Raw genomic sequence first — 23,687 nt, forward strand, 5'->3', positions numbered from 1 at the left:
CTCTTAACCAGGAGAAGTGAGAGGAAAACATGTTAATAAAAATACAATTTTCAGTGTGGTATATTAATACAACCTTGTCTCCAAATGCAAATGTGAAATGAAGATGCTTTTGCTTGGGGAATGTGCATATTGAACATGGTGTCCTGAAGCTCCTTGATCATTTAATGGGGTTGCTATGGGCTCAGTGAATGTCTACATTTACAGTGCATCCAGAAAGTATTCACAGCACATCACTTTTTACACATTTTGTTATGTTACAGCCTTATTCCAAAATTGATTAAATTCATTTTTTTCCTCAGAATTCTACACACAACACCCCATAATGACAACGTGAAAAAAGTTTACTTGAGGTTTGTGCAAATTTATTAAAAACTAGCAAAATAACCGCGCTTCGCAACGGCAAAGTACTGCCTTAAAATTTTTATTAAGAAGAAAATTAAACCTTTTTAAACTGAGGGAAAATATGCCAATAATTATTTGTTAAGGATCTGTTTGTATGTCACGTTGTCAGTACGGCCCTCCGGTTGTAATATGACCAAGCTGTAGCTGTGCGCTGAGCTTATTCTTGAGCATGCAACGTACAGTTGGCCATGTGAACAGTAATCTTGTTTCAAATCTCACAGCTTGGATTGCTGCTGTCATAATCGGTTTGAGTTTCATGGTTTGTTTCAATTACGACAGTATTTGTAGGAACTTGTGTTGAAGAGACATTCGGCATCTGTCAAGCGTTGTAAGCATACAACCGGTTTCATCGATAACTTCGCATCCAGATTTTGAGAGTTTAAACATTCATAAACATCAAAGTGTCCACTACTGAAATCGTCACCTGTCAATCTAAGATGTTTAAGAGGCATTGGTGGTTGTCCAAAGGTGTAAAATATTTGGCCATTTCGGTACACTTGAAGGCAACAACCGAACAATTCAGCGGCAGCCATCAACTCACATGCAGAACCATAGGTGAAGGGCTTAAGCATTTCACTCTTATAGTGCTCCAGTGTAGTATAATTATCTCCTGTACCGTCATCAGTTCACACCTTGAACCTATCCCAGTAGTCAAAACATAAGACACAATGTTCCTCCGGATATCAAGAGTGAGCCTGATATGGCCGTGCAATATGTAACACAGAGAATGGAAAAGGCAGGCGCCATCTCCGGGCATGGAAACCACTCGGTAAGTGACAGTTCTTTGATCGATGGTGATCACCTCGATAGACATGTTAATGCGGGTACGGTTGGAATAATAAAGGAAATGGGTACCTGAGCAATGTAAAGTAAGTCTAAAATAAAGAATACATTTACCAAGTTTACTCTTTACTCATGGAACAATGAAAAATGTACTCAAATGCATGTTTTTAAACACAAAACCAACCAGTGACTTCTCAGTTTTGGCACCCCAGCTTATTTTCTGCACACTTAAGAGACAAATTTATTTCTGTGACCAAAAAGTTCTGGCTAAACCTAATACACATTTTGATAAACCTTGCAGTAAATATGAAATGTTTTTAATAAAGGTGCAAGTGGCTGCCTGGTTACTGTGCCTCAGTAATTCCAACAGATGGTGCATCACAAACATTTTCATTGATAAAATGCATTGCAGTTGTCATTTCAATAGATGGTACATCTCAAATATTAGCACTGATTTTACAAATTCCACACCGAACAGCATATAACAGTGAATATGCATTGCATATGTTAATGCTGAGGTCTACATTGATTATTTGGATTTCAACCAGTCATAGACAAGTTAAGTAGTTTTATTATTAAATGCAGGCCATCATTAGGCAGAGAAAACAAAACACATCGGAGAGATAGCAGAAACACCAGGGGCCTCATGTATAAACTTGTGCGTACGTACAAAAGTCTTGTGTAAGCCCGTTTCCACGTTCAAGTCGTGATGTATAAAACCTAAACTTGGCGTAAAGCCACGCACATTTCCACGGTAGTTAAAACCCTGGTGTACGCAAGTTTTCCACTCGGTTTTGCAAACTGGCGACACAAAGCATCAAATTGTTCCAGTGTGGTTTCCGTTTCTTTTTTACATCCACATCCCTGATGCGTCTTTATAAATAAACAGTATGCGGTTACTTGCAATGTATTAGTTTAATGCATCTGATTGTAATCGACCTGTAACAATATAATGGTCCACAGAATGGTCAAACTATTCCAAATACCATAGCTGCTTTATTGTTGTTACTCTCACTGCACCTTCTTCTTCTTCTTTTAGCTGCTCCCGTTAGGAGTTGCCACAGTGGATCATCTTTTTCCATATTACTCTCACTGCACCACTCGGAGTATTTATATCACTGTATCTGAGTGGGGAATCAAAGATCTACAGCAGCTGATCAGAAAGAGAATTATCGATATACATCATCAAGTAGACGCTGCTTTAGCCATGCTGTCTATTGAACTGCTCTCATACGGCAAACGCTTCAGAGCCTTTCCTTGCGGTTTAGAAAGAGTTTCATCGCAAGAACTATAAACGCACTCAATCAGTCCATCAGCTGCTCCTTGTAGAACTATCTGTACTTATAAATACAATCACCTCACCGTAAACTTGCGATAGTTATAATATTGCACAACCTGAGCCACTTTATAAAGCACATATTTACATATGATGACGATATCATTTTTAAGATGAAATGCAGGAAAATATGTTTATTATATCATACAGATAAAATGTTAACATCATTTAAATAATCTGTATTGTTATTTATTAAACATGTGAGGACACGGTGCCGCAGCACTAGCAAGGAGTTAGTGCTCCGTTCTCACGGATTGTTCCTGCCTCTTGCTGGTGCTGGCGTGACAAGGGAAGGATAAAATAATTAAACACGTACTACGAAGACATTTCAATGTTCCTTAAAAGTATTGAAGAATCAGCGTTCTAAGCTTACAGATGGCTTAACGTCTGTTACAGAGCTGATTGTGTGGTGATTGAGTATTTGGAGAAAGAAAAGGATGGACAGGAATTGGAGGTTTGAAAGAGACAGTACTGCTACAATAAAGCATTTCATCGAAGGTCACGCACGGCGCAGCAAGCATCTTGCGCGAGGCAGGAACAATCACTGCGCTACCGTGTTCCCATGTTTAATAACATGTTTTAACTCCTATCATCAGTGCAGGATTTACGTATAAGCTACACAAGCTATAGCTTAGGGCCCCCAAAACAAATTGTCAGAGTGAGCAATTGTCATATATACTTAAATATACTACAACAATGACACAAGAGTCTCATGTGCATAGAAAGTGACAAACTACGCAGTTTATCATTTGATGATGTCATCAGTGACTTTGCTCTGGCAAAGGCAAGAAAGAAAATATTTTAGTTTAATATAATTCCTTAATCCTTATACAATGTTTCAAGATATTAGATAATAAACCTTTGTACATTGTGCCTTTTAAAAGAACTTTTGTTTCTTTTTACCAGAGTTTGCATTTTTAAGTTTATTATGAATAAAAATTATTTTAAGCATGTTAAGCATTTATTATTTCACTATCTATATACTTCTTGATTGTATTTCAGTTTAAACCTCTAGGTATCGGAAAATCATATTTGGCACTTACATAGAATATCTGGACTTATAAAGGGCCCCATGTCTCAAATAGCTTAGGGCCTTATCAAGTCTAAATCCGGCCCTGCCTCTCATCATGAAAATGATATCAAGTATACATCTCAGTATTTTAATTATTCAGTGAGCTGTAATATTACAAATATAATAGATTCTGTGTCCTGTTGGTGGAAGAGAAAGCCGGTTTAAGAAGCACATAGTGATTCACACACATAGAGCACAAAGAAGATCAAATACAAAATAAAGCATTTAACGTGCTACTTTAGTTATGATGGGATTTGAGAGACTAGTAAATTAAATGAAGTTTATGATGTTCTACTTTAATGACAAAATAAACTACGTGATTAAAGTGGACATTTCGAGATTAAAGTTGACATTTCATGCTTTTTTTTTTTTTAATCTGTACCCTAATAAGCCTTCATATCACACTCAGACAGTGGGCTACGACTCTCTTTTTCACACCGACTTTGATATCTGACAACTTCTTTTTTATTTCAGGCACTGTGCGACTTTGTGAACTTGAGCTTTCGAGTTTCACCGACACGCTATATCACTCAGATCAGCTTCCTTTTCTTGTTGATACCACTGTTTAAACCAACAAATAATACGTTTTTCTTTGCCTCCACTTAGTATTCGCTGAAATTCTTCTATTTCCCCTGTGCTTTTGCCATTGCCTTTTCGCAGAACGCTGAGCTTAAGAGCTATTTATATTGATTTGCATATTCAAAGAGGCGTAATGCTGGGAGGAGTTGGGGCGGGACAGCAGATGTGTGCATGTGTGTTACTTTTCACGCTGACCGGGATTTATGTAGCTGAAGAACGTGGAAGTTGACGTTCGCACAGATTTATGCATCTGGATTTTTTTGTTGTGTACGAGCATTTCCGCTTTTGTCTGTACACCAAGTTCTAGTGTGAATTCCGTTATACATGAGGTCTCAGGAGTGGTCAAATCAACCATTTGGTACATTAAAGAAGGAACGCACTGGTGAGCTCCAACACCAGAAGGCCTCTGCAACCTTGAAGGACAACTGTGCTGGAAGATTGCAGAATTTTGAAGAAAATAGTGCAGAAAAACCAATTCACAACATTTACCCACACCAAGGACACTCTCCTGGTGGTAGACCTTTAATTGCCAAAGTCTACAAGCAAGAGAAGACTTCATGAAAATAAAGACAGAGGGTTTACCACAAGGTGCAAACCACTGGTAATCCTCAAGTATAAGAAGAACAGATTAGATTTTGTTGAAATCATTTATTTAAAAAAAAAAAACAGTTGAGTTAGGGAACAATTTCCTTTGGACAAATGAAATTAAGATCAATATGTACCAGAATGATGAAGAAGAGAAAGAACGGCACATTATCTATAGCATACCAGATGTATGAAACATGGTGGAGGCCGTGTTATGGAGTTTATTGCTGGCAGAAGTAGCAGAATGATTTCTGAAGTGTACAGGGCTATACTGTCAGCTCAGTTTCAGATAAACGCTGCAAAACTGATGGGATGATACTTCACAGTACAGATAGACAATGAGCCAAAACATACGAAAATTGCATCACTGTCCAAGTGACCCCTTCACTTCCCCACCACCCCCCCCATCATGTGCTAAAATCATTTGCATCTCACATCCATTGTTGCCAGCCGGTGTGGGTGATATAGCCAAAAATATTTATGGTATAATTAGCAATTATGATGGTTTCAGTAAATACTGTTGCAATACATCTCTCGATTATAATAAAAAAATCTTGGATTAAGACGTGATTTTCTCGGAGACGCTTATAACATCCCGTGAGACAAAAGGTCAGCTGCTGTACAGGCTTTTAAATGATCGACATTCAATGCATCGCAACAAGCAGATCACGCAGCTCGGCACAGGCAGCAGCAGCAGCAAGCCAGCTAATCGAGCAAAGTAGAGGTAAAAAACTGTATTTGTTTCCCATTGTATCACCGTTTAAGTGAGCGCATCTCCTTAGCATGTGTTCAGCCCCCCTCTTCACAATGTGAGAGGCAGAGACGCAAGGTGGCTGGTGCGTAGCGCACCGCTTTAATAACTCATTCACTACAGCTTTATTACTGGTAAATATCAAGAAAAAAAAATGAATGGCTGAAATGAAAATAACAATCTCTTTAAATTGTATATCCGGTTACCCAAACCCAGGGGGTGGGCGAGCGAAGGGCAGAGCCTCCTAGTTTTTACATACTTTTCAGACTGTAACATATTTTTAAGAAAATCTATATATTGAGTGACTAGTTAATTAAAGCAGGTTTCCTACACTATGTGTTAAAACACTTCTTAATGATAAAAAGAGCAGCTTCTTCTCCCCACTCACTCTGCTGCCAAACAAACACAGGACAACATGTGGCTCTTTCTGGTCCTCTCTGCGTTTCAGATTGGTGGCCAAGTACTCTGTCAGACCTGCTTTAGGCGGAGTGGTGGCTCTGAGGCTAGGGATCTGCACTGACAATTGGAAGGTTGCCGGTTCAAATCCCACAAATGCCAATAAGGACTGTGCTCTGTTGGGCCCTTGAGCAAGGCCCTTAACCTGCAATTGCTGAGCGCTTTGAGTTGTGAGAAAAGCGCTATATAAATGCAAAGAATTATTAGCATTAATCCAATGCAGAGCCAGAGCCAATTGGACTGCTCCACACACAATTCTGGCTAATCCTCACTTATTCCACGTACTGTAATTCTCACACAAGTCCATACACACAGCTTTTATCTTTAAGGCACTTAGTACACCAATAGATGATCACACTTCCCATTTCTCCTTTTGAGCTGCAGTTTTGAGGTAAAAAGTATACATTTAAGTGTTCAAAAATTTTCATTAATGTTAAGCATACATCAAAACATGTTTTTGCCATCTACAGTATACCACAGGATCCTGGATCAACATCACCCACTGCTCCTTGCCGGGTTAGCCTCGGACTACCCATGACACTGAGGTAAATGAAGTGCTTCTGTATGCAGTTGGAGGTAAACATACACATAAGCAGTAAAAGTATGGGCAGTGTAAAGACTTGAAAACAGTGAATTATCAAAATAAAATCTTCATGTAGTATTTATGTCATGTAAATATTTAACTTTGTAATTGTTCCCCTTGGTTTAAAATAATATTGCACAATGCAACATGAGCACATTGAAAGAAACTTCTGCACTCTGGCAAAACCCGTCAAGTACCCGCATAATTTGGCACAGACTGTAAAACATGAAGAATACACATACTATATACAGGGTGGTCCAGATCTAATTATGCAACTGTTCGACTGACGATCGTCTCCCCGCCATTTTGGAATGCAGGGCAGGTGTTGCCATTTATCGGCAACAAAAAGAATTTTAAGTGAAATCTCTATGTGCAGGGCAGGTGCTGTGAATTCTCTATGTAATAAACTTAATAAGGTATAGCTTAATGAAAATTGCATAATTAGATCTGGACCACCCTATAAAACATAACAGATTTATCTGGCATTCAGGTAGTACCTGATGGCACTAAAAGTGCCAGTCATTAAATCATTACATAAAAAGTCAGACCTAGACCCACACACACTTAATATTTATAGGCCTATTTCAAAATTTACCCTTTCTCTCTAAAATACTAGAAAAAGTAGTCGCCAATCAGCTTCAGTCACACCTTATGCATTACAATTTATTTCAGAAATTCCAATCTGGTTTCCACACTGGTCATAGTACAGAAATGTCACTAATGCGGGTTTGTAAATGACATTCTGATACCCTCCGATGAAGGAAACTCCACTGTAATTATGTTGTTTAGACTTAAGCGCAGCATTTGACACCATTGACCATTCTATTTTACTGCACAGGCTAGAAAATGATGTTGGGCTTACAGGCACTGTGCTCGCTTGACTTACAGAAATGTGCTGACAGGACTCCATCATTATACACAGAAGTTGAATATGGTGTCCCGCAGGGCTCAGTACTGGGACCTTTACTATTCTCAATTTACATGCTTCCACTGGAATCTCTCATTAGGAAACATCATGTTAATTTTCACTCGCATGCAGATGACACCCAGTTATACCTTTCATTTAGATCAAATGAAGTTTCTCTGATGTTGTCTTTAATTAGTTGTGTTAGTGAATTAAAGGAGTGGATGGATGAGAACTACTTGTCTTTAAAACACAGATAAAACAGAGATGTTAACTGTTGGAGGGAATGACGCCGATCACAACAATATTTTGGGATCATTTTACTTAGTTGGAATCACCATTAATTTTGCTGAATCAGCCCGCAATATAGGAGTTCTCTTTGACTCTAGCATGTCATTTAAAGTGCATATTACAAAGTTGTCCAAATCATGTTTCTTCCATCTTAAAAATGTTAGGAAATTAAGGCACTTTCTAAATAAACAGGATTCTGAGACATTAATTCATGCATTTCTAGTAGGATTGACTACTGCAATGCAGTGTTCACTGGATGTTTAAACTGTACTTTATACAGCCTCCAGTTAATCCAAAATGCTGCTGCAAGAATTATTACAAGAACAAGAAAATATGAACACACAACTCCAGTTCTTTACACTGGCTCCCAGTTAAGTTCAGGGCAGATTTCAAAATCCTCCTTTTAACATATAAAGCATTAAATGGCCAAGGTCCGGCTTGTCTGAACTTATCATGACTTACAAACCTGAGCGCACATTAGGATCTCAAGATGCCGGTCTGCTTATGATTCCAAGGATTAATAAAATAACGGTGGGAGGTTGAGCTTTTAGTTACAGGGCCCCTAAACTGTGGAATGGTCTGCCTGCTTTTATAGGAGATGCCCCTTTGAAATCCCGGCTGAAGACTCACTACTTCAGTTTAGCATACCCTGACTAGAGCTGCTGATTAACTGTACAGACTGCATCTCTGTTGTTAGTCATTAGCACTAAAACATAATTAACCCTCACCTATTCTGTTTCTCTTCTTGGTACTCAAATGTGTCACTTGGTGCCACGGCCCACCTGCCAAGTTGTTTGCCTGCCTAAGGTAAAGTCATCCCTGATGGAGAAATGCAGGAATCGTGGGGTAGAGGTGTCCTTTCATCGGATTGGCTGGCCCAGCTCCGTTTCAGCTGTGGAATAGCCAAATGGGGGAGGGCAGCTTGATGGCTGAGGTCTCCAAGACTCTAAACAAATCCAAATCATATTATGGGATATCATCTACTGTTAAATTCTGTTCCATACTAGTAAAATTTAAATTTGTATACTTTATTGAGGATTTGTTCTGTTCTGTGTATTGTATTGTATTGACCCCATTCTTTTCGACACCCACTGCACACCCAACCTACCTGGAAATGGGTCTCTTTTTGAACTGCCTTTCGCAAGGTTTCTTCCATTTTTTTCCCTACAAGGGTTTTTTGGGAGTTTTTCCTTGTCTTCTTAGAGAGTCAAGGCTGGGGGACTGTCAAAAGGCAGGGCCTGTTAAAGCCAATTGCGGCACTTCTTGTGTGATTTTGGGCTATACAAAAATAAATTGTATTGTATTCAAACCACTATTCTCCCCATGAACATGCCAGGTTTGGCAGGGTAAAACAAGTCTTGCAATCACAACCATTCAAGGATGAAGAAATGTCAACACTTAATTTTCTGTGGCAGGTTTTGTCCTCTTAAGCCCATGAAGAAGACATGGATCGGGAGGAACTTGGTTCAAGTTTACTGTATCCACTTCTTACATGTGTTGCTACAATTCACTTTGTTTCTCATCCACAGTTAAAACAGTATAGGTGACCATGATGGCAATGTTTTGTAAACTGGTTTCTGGGGAAAAACAACTTTTGATAAATAATGGAAGTAACCATTCTGTCCCTGTCATTGTGATCTTCATTTTGATCATCTTTAAGGCATTCTGTTTTAGCAATCTGCATTTCTACTACACTGCTTTCAAAAATGCAGGACAAAGCTTTTGATTACATTCATCCTCATTTTTTGTTTTCCAAGCAGTCCCCCAGAATTTCCTGAAAGGCAGACAGACAGTCCACTCAGCTGAAGTCTCCCAGGTGCTTATGCTGCCTGCTAACGCTGCAGGTTTTTCTTTTTGGCCGAATACCAGACTTGCAAAATTCCAGCATCTCCTCTGAGTTGTTGTGTTTTGCTGCTGGTCACAGGAGAGGGGCTGGGTGTTGTCTGTTGACCATGGGTTCCTTGAAAAGACAAAAATATTTCTAGTAATTAAAATAGCACTCTCTTCTGTAAAAATTTTCAAATGGAACAAAGCAACAAATAGAACTGCTGGTGCATTATCTTTCAAACAGATACATGTTGACATTGTTAATTGCTCTGGCTCAGTCAACTACAGTGAAGCCCTGTAAAGGTATTTTTAATAAATGACCCACACAATCAGATGCCCAAAAAAAAAAAAGTGTCCTCTTCAGAGTTCAAGCTTTTGACATCAGAAAATGTATGCAATAAACAAATCTCCCTGACCACCAAAAAGTAACCGTTATTAAAAATGTAGAAAAAGTAAAAAAGTGGGCCCTGTGACTTGCTTGATGCACTTTAGTTTTGCCAGGATAGGTTCTGGCCACCATCGGTCCGTGATTGGATTAAACAAGTTTGAAAATATTATACTGCCTGCACAGATCTTTTTTTATTATATTTCTTTAAGCTTGTATCTGCTGTGTTGGCACCGTGTCTCTCCTTTTTATATGCAAGACACATAAATTTGACTTTGAGATGAATGTTACATCATCAGTTACCATAAGTCACATTTATTAAATTAAGCACCTAGTTTGTTTATCTAAACAGTTTAGGAAACTGTATGCTATAGTCAAAGAAGGATTTGAACCTCCTTAGTGTTAACCCTGAGCAGCTTGGGTTCGCAATCCAATGTAACACGGTTAAGCCCAACCATCTCTCAGGTTAAATTGGTTTGCATGTACAGTGTTAAGAGTGAAAAGCACTCAGGACAGTATTTTACTCCCATCTAGTGGATAAAACAACATCATCCAAACCTGACTGTTTCTATGTGTTTTGCCACTTTATATTCATGAGGGACATAGCCTTCAAACCAGAACACACAATGGTGTGAAAACAAATATATGTCAAAACAGTTTTGGAACAAACTGAAACTGAACCATTAGTTGAATTAAGCAAGAGTGATGACAATGTGAACTGCTCTTTATATGTTGAGACAGGTACTAAAACGGATGCATATGGCACTGTGTGACAACCGCCAGGCTTTGCCTGGTGAATTAAGTTGTGAGAAACGTCAGTGTGGCAAAAAGATGAGATGATTGCAGTCAAGTGAAAAGAACAGAAAGACATTAACATGGTCAAGTAATACACAGCTACCATCCTGAGTGTAATGTTGGGACTTTTGTTGGCGACCGTTTCAAACCATATACGAAAGACATGCATTAAATCTGAATCTGGACACTAGACATGCCTTTCCGACTGTATTTATGTCGGCACTTTGGTATTAATATATTTCTGTTACACAACATTTTTCCTCCTGTTCAAAAAATTCAAAATGTTTGGTTTACTCTTCCAGGAATAAACAATGCTAGGGAAGCTATATAATAGTATAAAATAAGCAATACCAGGATTACTGCCATAAGTGATGCCATGTTGGGACAAAACAACTTTCAGTTTTTCAACTTCAGCAGACAGCTTCTGGTTCTCCTGCAGGGAACAAGAATTCAGGATTACTCAAGAATTTACTGTCATTTTTCGGCACACTATAACAACATCATAACTAAACAAAAAAAAAAAAAAAAAGATTTGTCCTTCTATGAAGAAGGAATGTTCTACCAGAGATTAATGTTACTGAATATAAAGACATGTTCTCTCGTAACATCTCATTCTAATTGCCACTATTTCTACTGTTGTCTTTTTGTAATTAATTAGTTAATGTAGTTCAACCTACTCTGCCATTTCAAAGTAGTAAGACAACAAAATACACAGTCATAAGTATCTGTGCTGCCCAAGTTTGCATGTAGCAGGAAAACTCATCCTTGAACCTGGGGCATCAATACTCAGGTACCGATATGGACTGAACAGTGAGGATACAGAACAACAACAGTGGTGCAGAAGTGCTTTGTACTGTTCATTCAAACAAGCTCAACAATAAAGAAAGTGTGGTGCAGTCAATTCAATACACACTTCAATAAATATGTCCATAAAAAACAGTTCATTCATGAAGATAAAATCCAAGTACACAAAACATGCAGAGATTGGGTCACCTTTACAATCCCTTCCTGCCAGCCCAGTTAGTCTTCCTCACTCCATCTCCCCAGCTCACCTGTCAGGTGTCACTGCCAGGAAGAGATGCCAACAGCTGCAGTCCCTCTCTGTGGTTCTCGTTCCAATCACCATCCTTGGGTATCCGGCGTGACACTCTGTGCTGGACCGCCATCTTCCCTACACTTTTCACACCATCTACAGGATCCCCAAAAGTCCACTCGATAGTTCCCTGCTCCTTCACAGTGAATCACTGGAGCACCTTCCCCTCACTCTCACGCAGGGCAATTGACTGCCTGCCACTTCACCAATTCTACCCCTCTATGCATTTGATTTCTTTCTCTATTTCCATTTTCCAGCCTACCCAGGATTCTTTATACTCCCATGGGTGCAGTGTCCTAATTACAACCTGCACAGAGCCAATGAGGAAACTGGAACCAATCACGCACTCAAGTGTAAGCACGATTGTCCCCAATCTCCTTATTAAACACCATGGACCACATACTACACTTCCTCAACATATTGTGGTCATACAACACTTATGAATTTCTTTTTCATGACTTCTTCACCAAACCATGGCAATCTAAACACAAATCTGCTGTAGCATAAAAAGTGTCCTTCCTGGATAGATGAGGTTTAACCTATCCTTATTGCCTTTTGGTGTGTGGCTATACCACAATCCTTCTTTTCTTAACATTCTCTTTTACTGTACTTTTTATCCCACCTCATAAATACATTATCAAGCAGTCATCCACGTAGTATAAGATCCCTATTTTCATTGTTTTTATTTATTTCCTCATTTTTAATTCACTTTTTAACGTTTATAACAGTATTTAAGGTAATCCACTGATATTTTTATGCAACACCTTTAAGATGACCAGTTCTACTTGATAATACAGAATTCTAAGTTGAAGATGTCCTGTAATCTAATCCGCTATATACATTCAAACGTACATATTTACTTCTTGTTTTCCACAACACCGTTCACCAAGGCACTTGCTAAACAATCTGGCTTAGGTACAGACTTTAAATGTCATCTCAGTCATTTTCCAACCCACTTAAAATGTCTTCAGATAAGTAATAAATAAAAAAACCCTCATATTAGCAACATACACATCTGTGTTGAGTGTTTCTATCATGTGGACAGCAGAGTTTGAGGGACAGGGTGTGTAAAATTCTGAATCTGGCACTCCCTCATGTCAGACATATCAAAATCAGCAACATTCAAAACTGACCCACCCAGTATAGCCATGGGTTAAATTGGGAAGATACTGCAAGAAAATTGTACTTAAAAGAAGTTGCTACAGGTCAGCCTTCAGCTTTACCTTATCCTTTTAATGATTACCTGAAAAAATTCTCACAATTGTGCGATTCACGCCTGGACAAACTGGTGAAGAAGGTAGGGTTCTATTGTAGGCACGGAGCTGGACAGTGTGACATCTGTGACACAGCGACGAGCGATGGGCAGGCTCCTGCCAATCATGGAGAATCCACTACATCCACTGAACAGTGTTATGTCCAGACAGAGGAGCAGCTTCAGCCACAGACTGCTGTCATCGTCCTGCTCCACTGACAGACTGAGGAGATCGTCCCTCCCCCACACTATGAGACTCTTCAATTCCACCCGGGGGGGTAAACGTTAACATTATACAAAGTTACTGTCTGTTATACCTGCATTTTTATCACTCTTTAATGTAATATTGTTTTTATCAGTATGCTGCTGCTGGAGTATGTGAATTTACCCTTGGGGATTAATAAAGTATCTATCTATCTATCTATCAATCAATCAATTCCTGGGACTTCTGAAGTATCTAATTAAATTAAAATGGAGCACTTATTATGTGTTTTTGAAATTTAAACCCTCACAATTGCACCACTTGTCAATGAAATCCCACTCTCAACAGATTCAACCACAATGCACTATGGAGAACAGCCCCAGAGACACTTACCTTTTCACACTTGTCCAGATTTTCAAAATTAGTTTTTTTTGACTGCCTATTTTCAGGCTTTGACTCATTTTTCATTGGCATTTTTAAGAGTTTTGCCTCAACAAAAATTTCTTTCAGCATTTTTTCATATCCCTTGAAAACAAATAAAAAAATGAAAAGGGTTAATCTAAATAACACTTCCCATCACCTGATATACATTTTAAAGAATGAAAGTCAAACCAAGTAAGGCTTTGTTTACATTTACTGTTAAAACGATTCACATTCCTCAAAGTACCATGCAACCCTTGATTACCAGAATACATACCACTAATGACCCGTTTCATTATTCACATATACATTATGCTCAATTCAGATACAATGCTACACAATCAGAAAAAAAAAAATCTCCCTGAGCAAGCCTGGCATTTGATTTGGTTACTGCAATAACATACCCATGAGAGAACACCAAAAAAAGTAGACTCATTCTAGAGCGCTTAATGCTGAAATCTGACTTAACAAGAACATACTGACTTCATACTGAACTTTCATTTAAAACTATTTATTACTTCATCTAGATTACTGGTACTGATTGGGCAGGGGTGTATGTGACAGAGTTATCTTGTAGGTTTTATCAGCCTACTCTCAATGAATGCAAAGAAAAATCTGTATGTAGGTATGTAAAGATCTTTATTTTATAACACTCTGTTTGTGATATGTCTAAAGCAGTATTAACCTGGAGTTCTGTAAAGATGACAATTTAAAATGTCATAATTTTATATCATTTTTTATATTCAGGAAGACAGCAGGCAGGGCAAAGGATGAGCATAACCTAAATATCTAAAAATCACCTGAAAGTGTACTGTTCTGACAGAAAGGTTTATAATGTTTATACAAATTGTAAAACTTAACAAATTCAGATATGTACAGAAACAGAAATATTTCAGATTTTTAATTTTGTTTTACGTGGAATATATATTTATTTTCCCTCTCTATTATTTGAAACATGTATGTAAAATGACTCATATGAAAATGACCCTATCTAAATAAGATAACTTGCTACCAAATAAGAATATATTACGTCTTTACTTTAATATATTTGAATCTTCTACATAACAAGGAAAATCATTAATAATGACCAGTCTAAACTCATCTAGGAAATCACAGAAGACCATTCATTATATACAATATATTGAAAGTTTCAGGACTGCTGCAGTGTATCAAAATAAAATGGAGCACTTATTATGTGTTTTTGAAATTTAAACCTCCATTACTTTTTAGTATCACAAGTCTAACAAAAATATGCATCATTTGGTTGTTAAAGCAAGAACAGTAATTTGGAAAGCCTCTAAACAAAAATTATATTCCCAGTATCATGCAAGCAAAAGATACAATCAATATTAAAAGGACATGCGTTTCAGTTAAACTAAGTCGTGCAATGAACAAAAAGTGTGACTCAGAGAATGATTTAAGTATGCTTGGAACTAACTGAAGCAATCCATACTTTTTGTACAGGAAATAAAATGTTTGCCCAAATAGAAAATAATATAGTTTTTAATAACGTATAGCATGTAGTTTTGATAGGGATGATCTTAATTATAAAACTTAATATATCCTATGTATATACATGCGTTCGTCATTGCAGCTGTGAGGTCTCCTACTGTAGTACACAAGGTGCAGTGGACTTAGTGGCAATAAACTAAGAAAGAACATGCAGAGATAACCTTAGAAAATGTGAATACTTCTGCAAAGCACTGAATACATTTTTCTGTGTGTGATCCATGTTTTTTTTCCTACAGATAGTTGGGTTTTTATTGTATTTGAAATAATGTATATTGACTTCACTGTTACTAATGGGAGGTAAAAAAAAGAAAGCCCTGACTTCTTGCAGAGGTGTGATTCAGTTACAGTGACAATAAAGCAAAGTCAGTCAGTCATTGTTAAACCCAATATATCCTAACATAGGGTCATTGGGGTCTGCTGGAGCCAACCCCAGCCAGCACAGGGCACAAGGCAGGAAACAAACCCCGGGCAGGGTGCCAGCCCAGATAAAGCAAAGTGCAAAAGTCATTTTTTATTTTCACATTGAAGACCAGTGAGTCTTATACTGATCAGAACCAGCTTGCTGTTGAGTTCAATACCTGTTCAGTAATGAGCTCCTCATAGACAGACTGAGCTGCCTTGTCCCATTCCCTGCGCAGTTTCTCACTCAGGGTTGGATACACTGAAATATAAACAAATTTGTATTTGGACTTCAACCATTCTGGATTTTCAGTCCATTGAATCTAGCATTAGTTAAAAAAAGAAAAACAAAATAACAACAACATAGCTGACTAAAACTGCTCCTCAATTGCAAGGCTAGAACAAACTCTTTTAATGCCAGATGCTATGCAAAACAAGGTTAATGCTCTCCTGATATAGCCATAAGGGATGTAAGCATAAAAGGAGTCACAATAAATAAATCAGTCTTTCAGCAAATGGGACAGTAAGGAAGGCCTTTGTCTCTTTACCTCGGTACTGACACCCTATAATTACACATTATTCAGAGAAATGAACTTTGGTGTTTTATTATAAATATGCTGCAGGCAGTAACACACAATAGACACTAGAAGAAAGTGCTTACTACAGTGTAAAGGGTAAACAGTAAGTGGGTATAAGTACAAAATGGAAAAAAAAACCTTACTTTTCTACAAAAGTAAACACTTTACAGAAACTATTTATGAATTTGAAAATAAATTACCCAAAAGTGAGTGAGGATGACAGACAAGTGGAGTCTCAAAGGTGACAGAGTAAATGCAAGTGCTTGGCTCAGAAACTTGGGCCACTCTGTTGTGTCTTCCACAGGTCAAGAGGATCTGAAAAAGGAAAAAATACAAAAATTGTTAAAACATACAGTTAGGTTTAAGGCTTGGCAAAGATGCAAAATGTCTAATGTAAAAACTACTGCAATAGTATTTGACATATAGAAATATGTTCACTTTTGGTAATCAACTTTTGTAACCTGTCCTGCTACATTTGTTCAAAACAGTCCTTAAACTGATGTTACTTTATTATGTTAATCTCTTTTTTAAGTCACTTTGAATAAAAGCGTCTGCTAAGCAAATAAACGTAAATGTAAGCCTCATTTTACTATTTAAAGGATATGATCAGTATTTCTTAAATTAATTTTCACATACATTCATTTGCCTCAAAAACTTGCCTTGTTAAATGAAGCATTATTTATAAACTTGAAGAAGCCCACATTACTGCCAAAAGCTTAAAATGGCTCTCAGAAGAAACAAAAGCACTAAAATTAACTTAATATGTCAATTCTGAAGCCAGGGATATTCAGTATTGATTCATATAGAAGAAAATTGTACACTCATATTTTCACAAAAGTAAAAATTTCATGTATGCAGTAATTATGATAGTATGTTGATAGTGATTTAAACAATCTTTTCAGGTAAACTGTTAGCATTGCTACGCCTGGCTACAAAGATAAAAAATGCAACCGCTTTGCTTAACTTTGTGTATGAGCAAGAATATACTGAAGAGGAGCCTCATCAGATGACAGATGAGAATAATTTACAGAACTGGAAACTGAAAAATAAAAATGTGTGTTAGGTAGTTGAGGTTAGGTATGTGAGGCTCGGAACAAAAAATCTTTTGGCAAACGGTCACACATGTAGAAAATATGAAATAATATCTACCAAGAACAAATGTCTTTGCTGCACAGTGGCAGGTTTGTTTACTAATCATGTTAATTACAGCAACAAATTATTACTACTACAGGTGCAATCTTACAAGTTACTAAAAGGGTGCTGACAGAAACTACAGTCACTCGACTTTTCTTTTTACATTCTGGATGTACATATATATTTTTTTTTTAATATTTTACTTAAAAGGTAGTGCAGTGCTAAACAGCCACAGACATGTTTTTACTTTGTGACTGTATACTTTAGTGCTTTCAATTTTACAAGAAAATTCCACTCAAGGCAGTCACTACTACACAGAAGAGAATTTGTATCCCTCCACAGAACTCACAGTGCCAACAATTTATAATAAAAATGGAATTACGTTCAAATTAATTGTTTACCATAGACTTGTCTCCTAAACAAAGTTTTCTGAAACTTCAGCCTCTCCTGGTTTTAAATGGACATATTTAAAAACTTTTAAAGTTTGAAGTTGCTTTTGGTGTTCACTTACCTGCATTTTAGGCTATTGTGGGAAACACTTTTCTTTTTTATGTGTCTTTTAATAATGCTAATTTCCAGGGCAAATGAAATGTATGCCACAAATGTGAAAAATGCTTCAATTTAAGAAATATCAAATTTAATACTTTAAGGTCAAATGAAACCATAAGCCTATCAAGTTAAAATCAGAAGGAAAGCAAGAACTAACAAACAGGCAGTAGATGTTAGGGAAAGCAACAGACATATTTTACCTTTGATTGCCTATTTTTGTTTCCACATGAATCTCCATCTCTCATCCACATTGCTGTAAATGTGTTATTTGAAATTTCCCACTCCTGCCAAATTCTGTTAAAAATACATAATTTTTAAATAAGTGGCCCAAAACTCACTCCTCACAACTGAATGAAAATATATATTCTACACACACCCACTGCCTCTTCAAAGGCATACTTTAACATGATATGATGAATTAACAATATATTCCTAACAACTGGTCAACTGTTTCTTCCCATTAGAGGGACAAACAATTCCGTAAGATTCACAGTCATTAGAATTTTGAATAATTAGCATCATAATTTTAAACATGAAATTCTTAACATTGATAATGGTGACGCACAATGCCACAGTTTATTCTGTTGTTAAAATAATAATCTAGTGCATGTATATCGGCGGAGCTGATAGGATAAGCACCTACCCCAGTATGCCACTGTATGCATTCCACCGGAATGACTGCTCATGCTGGGTGATGTTGGCAAACGGACAGAATTCATACCTATAACTGTGGAAAGAACACAGTTTTTAAGAAGTTATTTAGACAGACAGATCTTATCACCTTTCTTTTTTTATATAAACACTGAATTTAGAGTAGGAAGCAATGTATTCATTCATTTTAATTAATCTGTTTGAAACTCTGAGCTATGACAAGATTTCCATATTCCTAAGCAATGATATCTGTACCATTCACACCGTTTCAAGATTTGCATTTTTTTATCTTGTGGCATTTATTTATTTATTTTGCAGGTCATACTTTTAGTTATTTCAAATTAGGGCAGTAGTTATCATACTACATCTTTCATTCTCCACATTCTTCTAAGAAATAAATCTTATGTTATATGTTTTATAAAGTGTTGTTTTGTTAGAAGATTCCCAAATGACCACAGGACGTAATGACCACTGGGTGTCTCTGCATTCTGAATTAACATGCAGTATTTCCGTAATATTAATAAAGATAATAACTGCTGCAGGGGAAAATTAATATTTGTACTTTATATCAAAGATTGATTTTTCTCTAGGTTCTTACCAGGGAAAGTCAATGTATCTGTTTTGGTAGGTTATCAGTATTGTACTTCCGTTTTATATTTCTTTACAAACAATACATGAGACTGGTGAGCATACATACAGAGAGCTGAACTCCTGTGCACAACTACTATCCTAAAGGTAGTTTAATACACCTGTGAATTACCTTATTTAATTAAGCAGTGCTGCAGCGCTCTGATCATCCTTAATTCTAAGACTGATGGAGGTTCTACTACATACTTCTGCTATATGCATTTTAGGGTACTGTAGGAGTAATTAAAGGTTACCGTTTATATATTACTAACAACCAGGACCTTATCTGTTCTAATCTAAAATATGCATGAGGGAACATTTATACCTGTCTCTGTCCTTCTGTCAACCAATACTTTATTTTTTCTATACTGTATCTAGAGTATGTATGATATAAAAAAATAGGATTGAAAACAAATCAACCCCCACACCCCTGAGAAAGAGAACATGGCCAATGGAATAAAACTTAAAATTAGTAAAAAAAAAATAAATAAATCGAAGAGTTTGATAGGCAGATACAGATAAATGGAGAAGAAAAAGAAATGAGAAGATAATCTGCTTCCTCAGTGGTTTAAGAGCTTATTTTAAAATATTATTGATTAGATCCTGCCAGGTTTTGAAAAAGTTCTGTACAGATCCTCTAAGTAAGAATTTGATTTTTTCCAGTTTCAAATAATATAAAACATCGGTTTCCCAATGACTTAAAAGAGGAGAGTTAGGATTCTTCCAGTTTAGCAAAATAAGTCTGCGTGCCAATAGTGTAGTGAAGGCAATCACAGTTTGTTTGGCTTTCTCCACTTTAAGCCCATTTGGAAGAACACCAGGCACAGCTGTAAATGGGTTAGAAGGGATTGTGACACCAAGGCTGTCTGAAAGGCACTTAAAAATTTTTGTTCAGAATGATGTTAATTTGGTGAAGGCCCAAAACATGTGACCCAGTGAGGCAGGGAGTTGATTGCAGCGTTCGCAGGTTGGATCATGCCCTGGAAACATTTTGGACAGGATGTTAAATCACCTGCTTGCAAACCGTTTGACCTATTGACCTGAAATTTGGTACACATATACTACGTGACCTCTACTGTCCATTTTCAGGGTGATGATTGACTTCCAAGGTTATTCCTCTTTTTATTTTTTTTATTTAATTGTAGAGTCAACTCTCGGCAGCGGCCAGCAGCGCATGCGTACAGGCACCGTTCTCATCCCTCCCACCTTTGCTGTCATTTCCCTCTTCATATCTTAAATCATTCTTGAGGCAGATTGAAGACTTAACTGCCAGCTTAAATGAAGAATTAAAGAAAACATACTAAGTAAATGCAACACAAACACTGACTTAATCAGTTTTAACACGAAAAGATGCAGACGAAAGAAGAGAAGAAGTGGGCCGCTAGGGTGGAGAAAACAAGAGCTGTTCAGGAAGCAGCAAGCGCATCAACCTCTGAGCAAACAAATGTTAAACATACAGAGAAAGAGGATGAAAACTATGAATGCTCAAGTCAAATGTAACATGCAGTGCACCGTTAACTGGTTTTGAAATAAAACATTCCCCATACAAGCAATGGAAGTCTACATACTTTATTTAGTTCAGCTCAACGATCCTATTTTCTAACAATGAAGGGAATGATTTGAAAATGTGGATGTGCATTTGTCCTCCAATCAAAATTGAGCACACTGTGTAACTTTCAGGAAAAATACAAATAGAGTAGCATATATTATTGGATCCCTATTGTTTTGTGTCTGACTCTTCTGTTTTACTGTCTCATCTATTGCATTGTTTATTTCCACAAAGTATTTTTTGTAATATCTGTCCGCTGTGCAAAAATAAAGGACATATCACTTGGCCACTGCTTCTCAGTGTCTGACTCATTTGTCTGGTTTTCCTTCTTTCTTTAATCTATTTTCTTTTACAAAAAAAAGAAACACTGTGAAATTAAACAGTTCAAAATTTGCATCCATCCATCCAGTTTCCAACCCGCAGAATCCGAACAAAGGGTCATGGGGGTCTGCTGGAGCCAATCCCTGCCAACACAGGGCACAAGGCAGGAACCAATCCCGGGCAGGGTGCCAACCCACCCCAGAATTTGCATCCATTTACCTGGAATATAACTGTATTGTACTAATGCTATCAGTCCAAGAAATAACTGGTTTACTCTGGTATGTGTGAACAAGTAAATCCTGTTAAATTATTTGGAGGGTTAACTGTAGGATTTCCCAAGATCTATGTGTGAAAGGAGCTAGAGACTAATGTTTTTTTGCAATATTACCACTACTTCAATCAAAATGGTTCAATAAACTTTCACTTTCTATTTGAAAGGCACGTTTAGTGTTCAGCTTTAAGAATAAAGAAACAGTACTTATAAGAATAAAATAATAAATCTGTTAATTTGGTACTTACGTGGATTCCACAAGGCTAAAGCACTTTCCAGATAGCCTATGAAGGTGATGGGGACCTTTAAATAATAGCAAACATGCATAAATTTACAGGCTGCATAATGTTTTTGTGTATAAATGTTAGTTAATTACTTAATGTCATATATGAATAATATTTAAAAAAAGAGGTAAAGAAGAGCATCAACAATTCTTCATAATGATTAGCAAGGAACCTAATAACCTGTTGAACACCATTAGCACTGAAGTCAGATTTCCTTTAATGATTTTTCTCTTACCTGATACAGGAGAAGGGACCACCTTTGGCTGCATATGGTTTGTCTGAGATAATAATGGATTATTTAAACTGTCAAAGAAATGAAAAAATGTATGTGTTTAAAGCACATTAAGCTGAGCTAACTTTATTTTTAACTACTACTTGGATGGAACTTTTAAAACAACATTATGTAATGGCTTTTTTCATGTTTTTACTAGCAAAGTCATTATTACACACTATGTAAAATAAAACTGCTACATCGCTACCTCTGACTAATCATCCTCTTGCAAATGCAGAAGGAGGCAGAACAGTAGATTAAATTCGATTGATTTTTCTGTTTCTTATAACTGTATCTACATGTTGCATGTTATTGCAGTAACTAACACCTCAACAATAACTTGAAACAGAGGTAATAAATGCTGTTTAATTCCATTCCCACTGGTTGCTTGTTATGATGACTATACTCATTTTATCCAATTTATTCAATCTATTATTGTGGCACATATGGTAAATACATGTTAATTTCCTATTACGTTAACTGGTGATTCTAAACTGGTCCCATGTAAGTTGTGTGAGAGGCCCCTACTATATGGCCTGATGTCCCAGCCACAACTGATTCATGCCTTTTATCAAATACTATTAGGAAAAGCACCTGTTACTCTTGACCTAGAATTAGATTAGGTGGATTTAGGAATGATATGTTGGGTGTTTTGCTTCATATACATTTAAATAATCCCAAATCGAAGTTATTATTGACTTTCCCCATGGGATTAATAAAGTTTATCTAATTTAATTATCTTTTATTATGAACAGTATAAATTATTAATATCCTCCATATGTCCATACTATTTATAAAGTTTACATTTTTTGGGAGTTTTGTTAAAGAGAAAAGTTCAGCTCACCCAAATGTATTTGGCTCTTCAACAATCTTCATCTTTCCAGTGGCCACTCCTGAGACACACACAAAAATAAAACCCAAGTTTACACTATATATTATTATAATATATAAATACTGTGTTACTGGTATTATGGTTTAGGTTTCAAAGCCTGTCACTGACATACAAATTTGGCCTTCAAATGTCAAATTCAAAAGCACAAAAAAAGAAAAAGACTTGCTCTATATCTCCATGTAGTATTTATAAGAAACAGTCTTAACCTGTTATACTAATAATTACTAATCACTACTCTGCCCAGAATACTGTTTAATATGTGTCTGTACAGTGGTTAGTATTGGTGTTTCACTGCATATTGGTTTAAATCAAGTTCAACTAATGCATTAGGTTAGGTTGCGGCACTGGAATGGCAACCCAATCAGATGATTGACAAGTACCATATCGTGAAAGCTGTACATAGTGGTCTGTAGTAATGGCCCACCCATTGCATCGACCAACGTTTACGTTTACTGTAAGAAATAAGGCACAGAATCAGGACAGGGCTCTACACTTGTCGTGGCTGTCTGTGCTCCCGTGTTGTTGGAAACAAAAAGCGGTTTATTTCGGGTTTGTTTTTTTTCAGTGTTGTATCGAATACATACTAACCAAGTAATTTGCATATGAGTCTGTCCCGTTTTATGTGTATATTTTTTTAATTGCTAAAAGAAACAAAACTCATCTCGTACTTGTTCCCAAGCGTTGACAGAGAGAGAACAAATGCGGAATAAATGGAGTACACTAGGGTTAAAATAACTTCGGACCTCCAACATGCTGCGAACATTAAAACATTCCGACCCTTACCTCGTAGGAAGAGGCACGCTACTGTAAAGCAAGGAACAAGCCATTTATCCAGCAAGAAATATCCCATGTTTCATATTAACGCTTTCCGGACAGCTAGAAATCACTCCTTTTTTCAGGCGACACTACCGGAAGCAGGAAACAGCGAGTTGC

At 37.0% G+C, this 23,687-nt stretch overlaps 1 protein-coding gene across 1 annotated transcript; it reads right to left on the reverse strand.

Moving 5' to 3' along the window:
• Positions 1–8,969: 8,969 nt before the first annotated feature.
• On the reverse strand, positions 8,970–23,680 carry gnptg (N-acetylglucosamine-1-phosphate transferase subunit gamma). The gene is made up of 11 exons (XM_039774640.1): positions 23,538–23,680; positions 22,707–22,755; positions 21,827–21,894; positions 21,556–21,610; positions 18,532–18,615; positions 18,089–18,182; positions 16,406–16,520; positions 15,807–15,889; positions 13,690–13,821; positions 11,101–11,182; positions 8,970–9,702 (listed from the first exon to the last, which is right to left on the reverse strand). Exons 1-11 carry the CDS (start codon positions 23,602–23,604, stop codon positions 9,575–9,577), a joined length of 957 nt encoding a protein of 318 aa, XP_039630574.1. The 5' UTR covers positions 23,605–23,680; the 3' UTR covers positions 8,970–9,574.
• Between the last annotated feature and the right edge of the window lie 7 nt (positions 23,681–23,687).

The sequence above is a fragment of the Polypterus senegalus genome, chromosome 13, assembly GCF_016835505.1.
Source record: "Polypterus senegalus isolate Bchr_013 chromosome 13, ASM1683550v1, whole genome shotgun sequence".
Taxonomy (NCBI): domain Eukaryota; kingdom Metazoa; phylum Chordata; class Cladistia; order Polypteriformes; family Polypteridae; genus Polypterus; species Polypterus senegalus.

Coding starts and splice junctions, on each gene's coding strand:
- gnptg (XM_039774640.1), bottom strand. CDS start 23,604: ATGGGATATTTCTTGCTGGATAAATGGCTTGTTCCTTGCTTTACAGTA. Junction 21,611..21,826: donor GGTCCCTTCTCCTGTATCAG/GTAAGAGAAAAA, acceptor TATTATTTAAAG/GTCCCCATCACCTTCATAGG. Junction 18,616..21,555: donor TTTAGCCTTGTGGAATCCAC/GTAAGTACCAAA, acceptor TTCTTTCCACAG/TTATAGGTATGAATTCTGTC.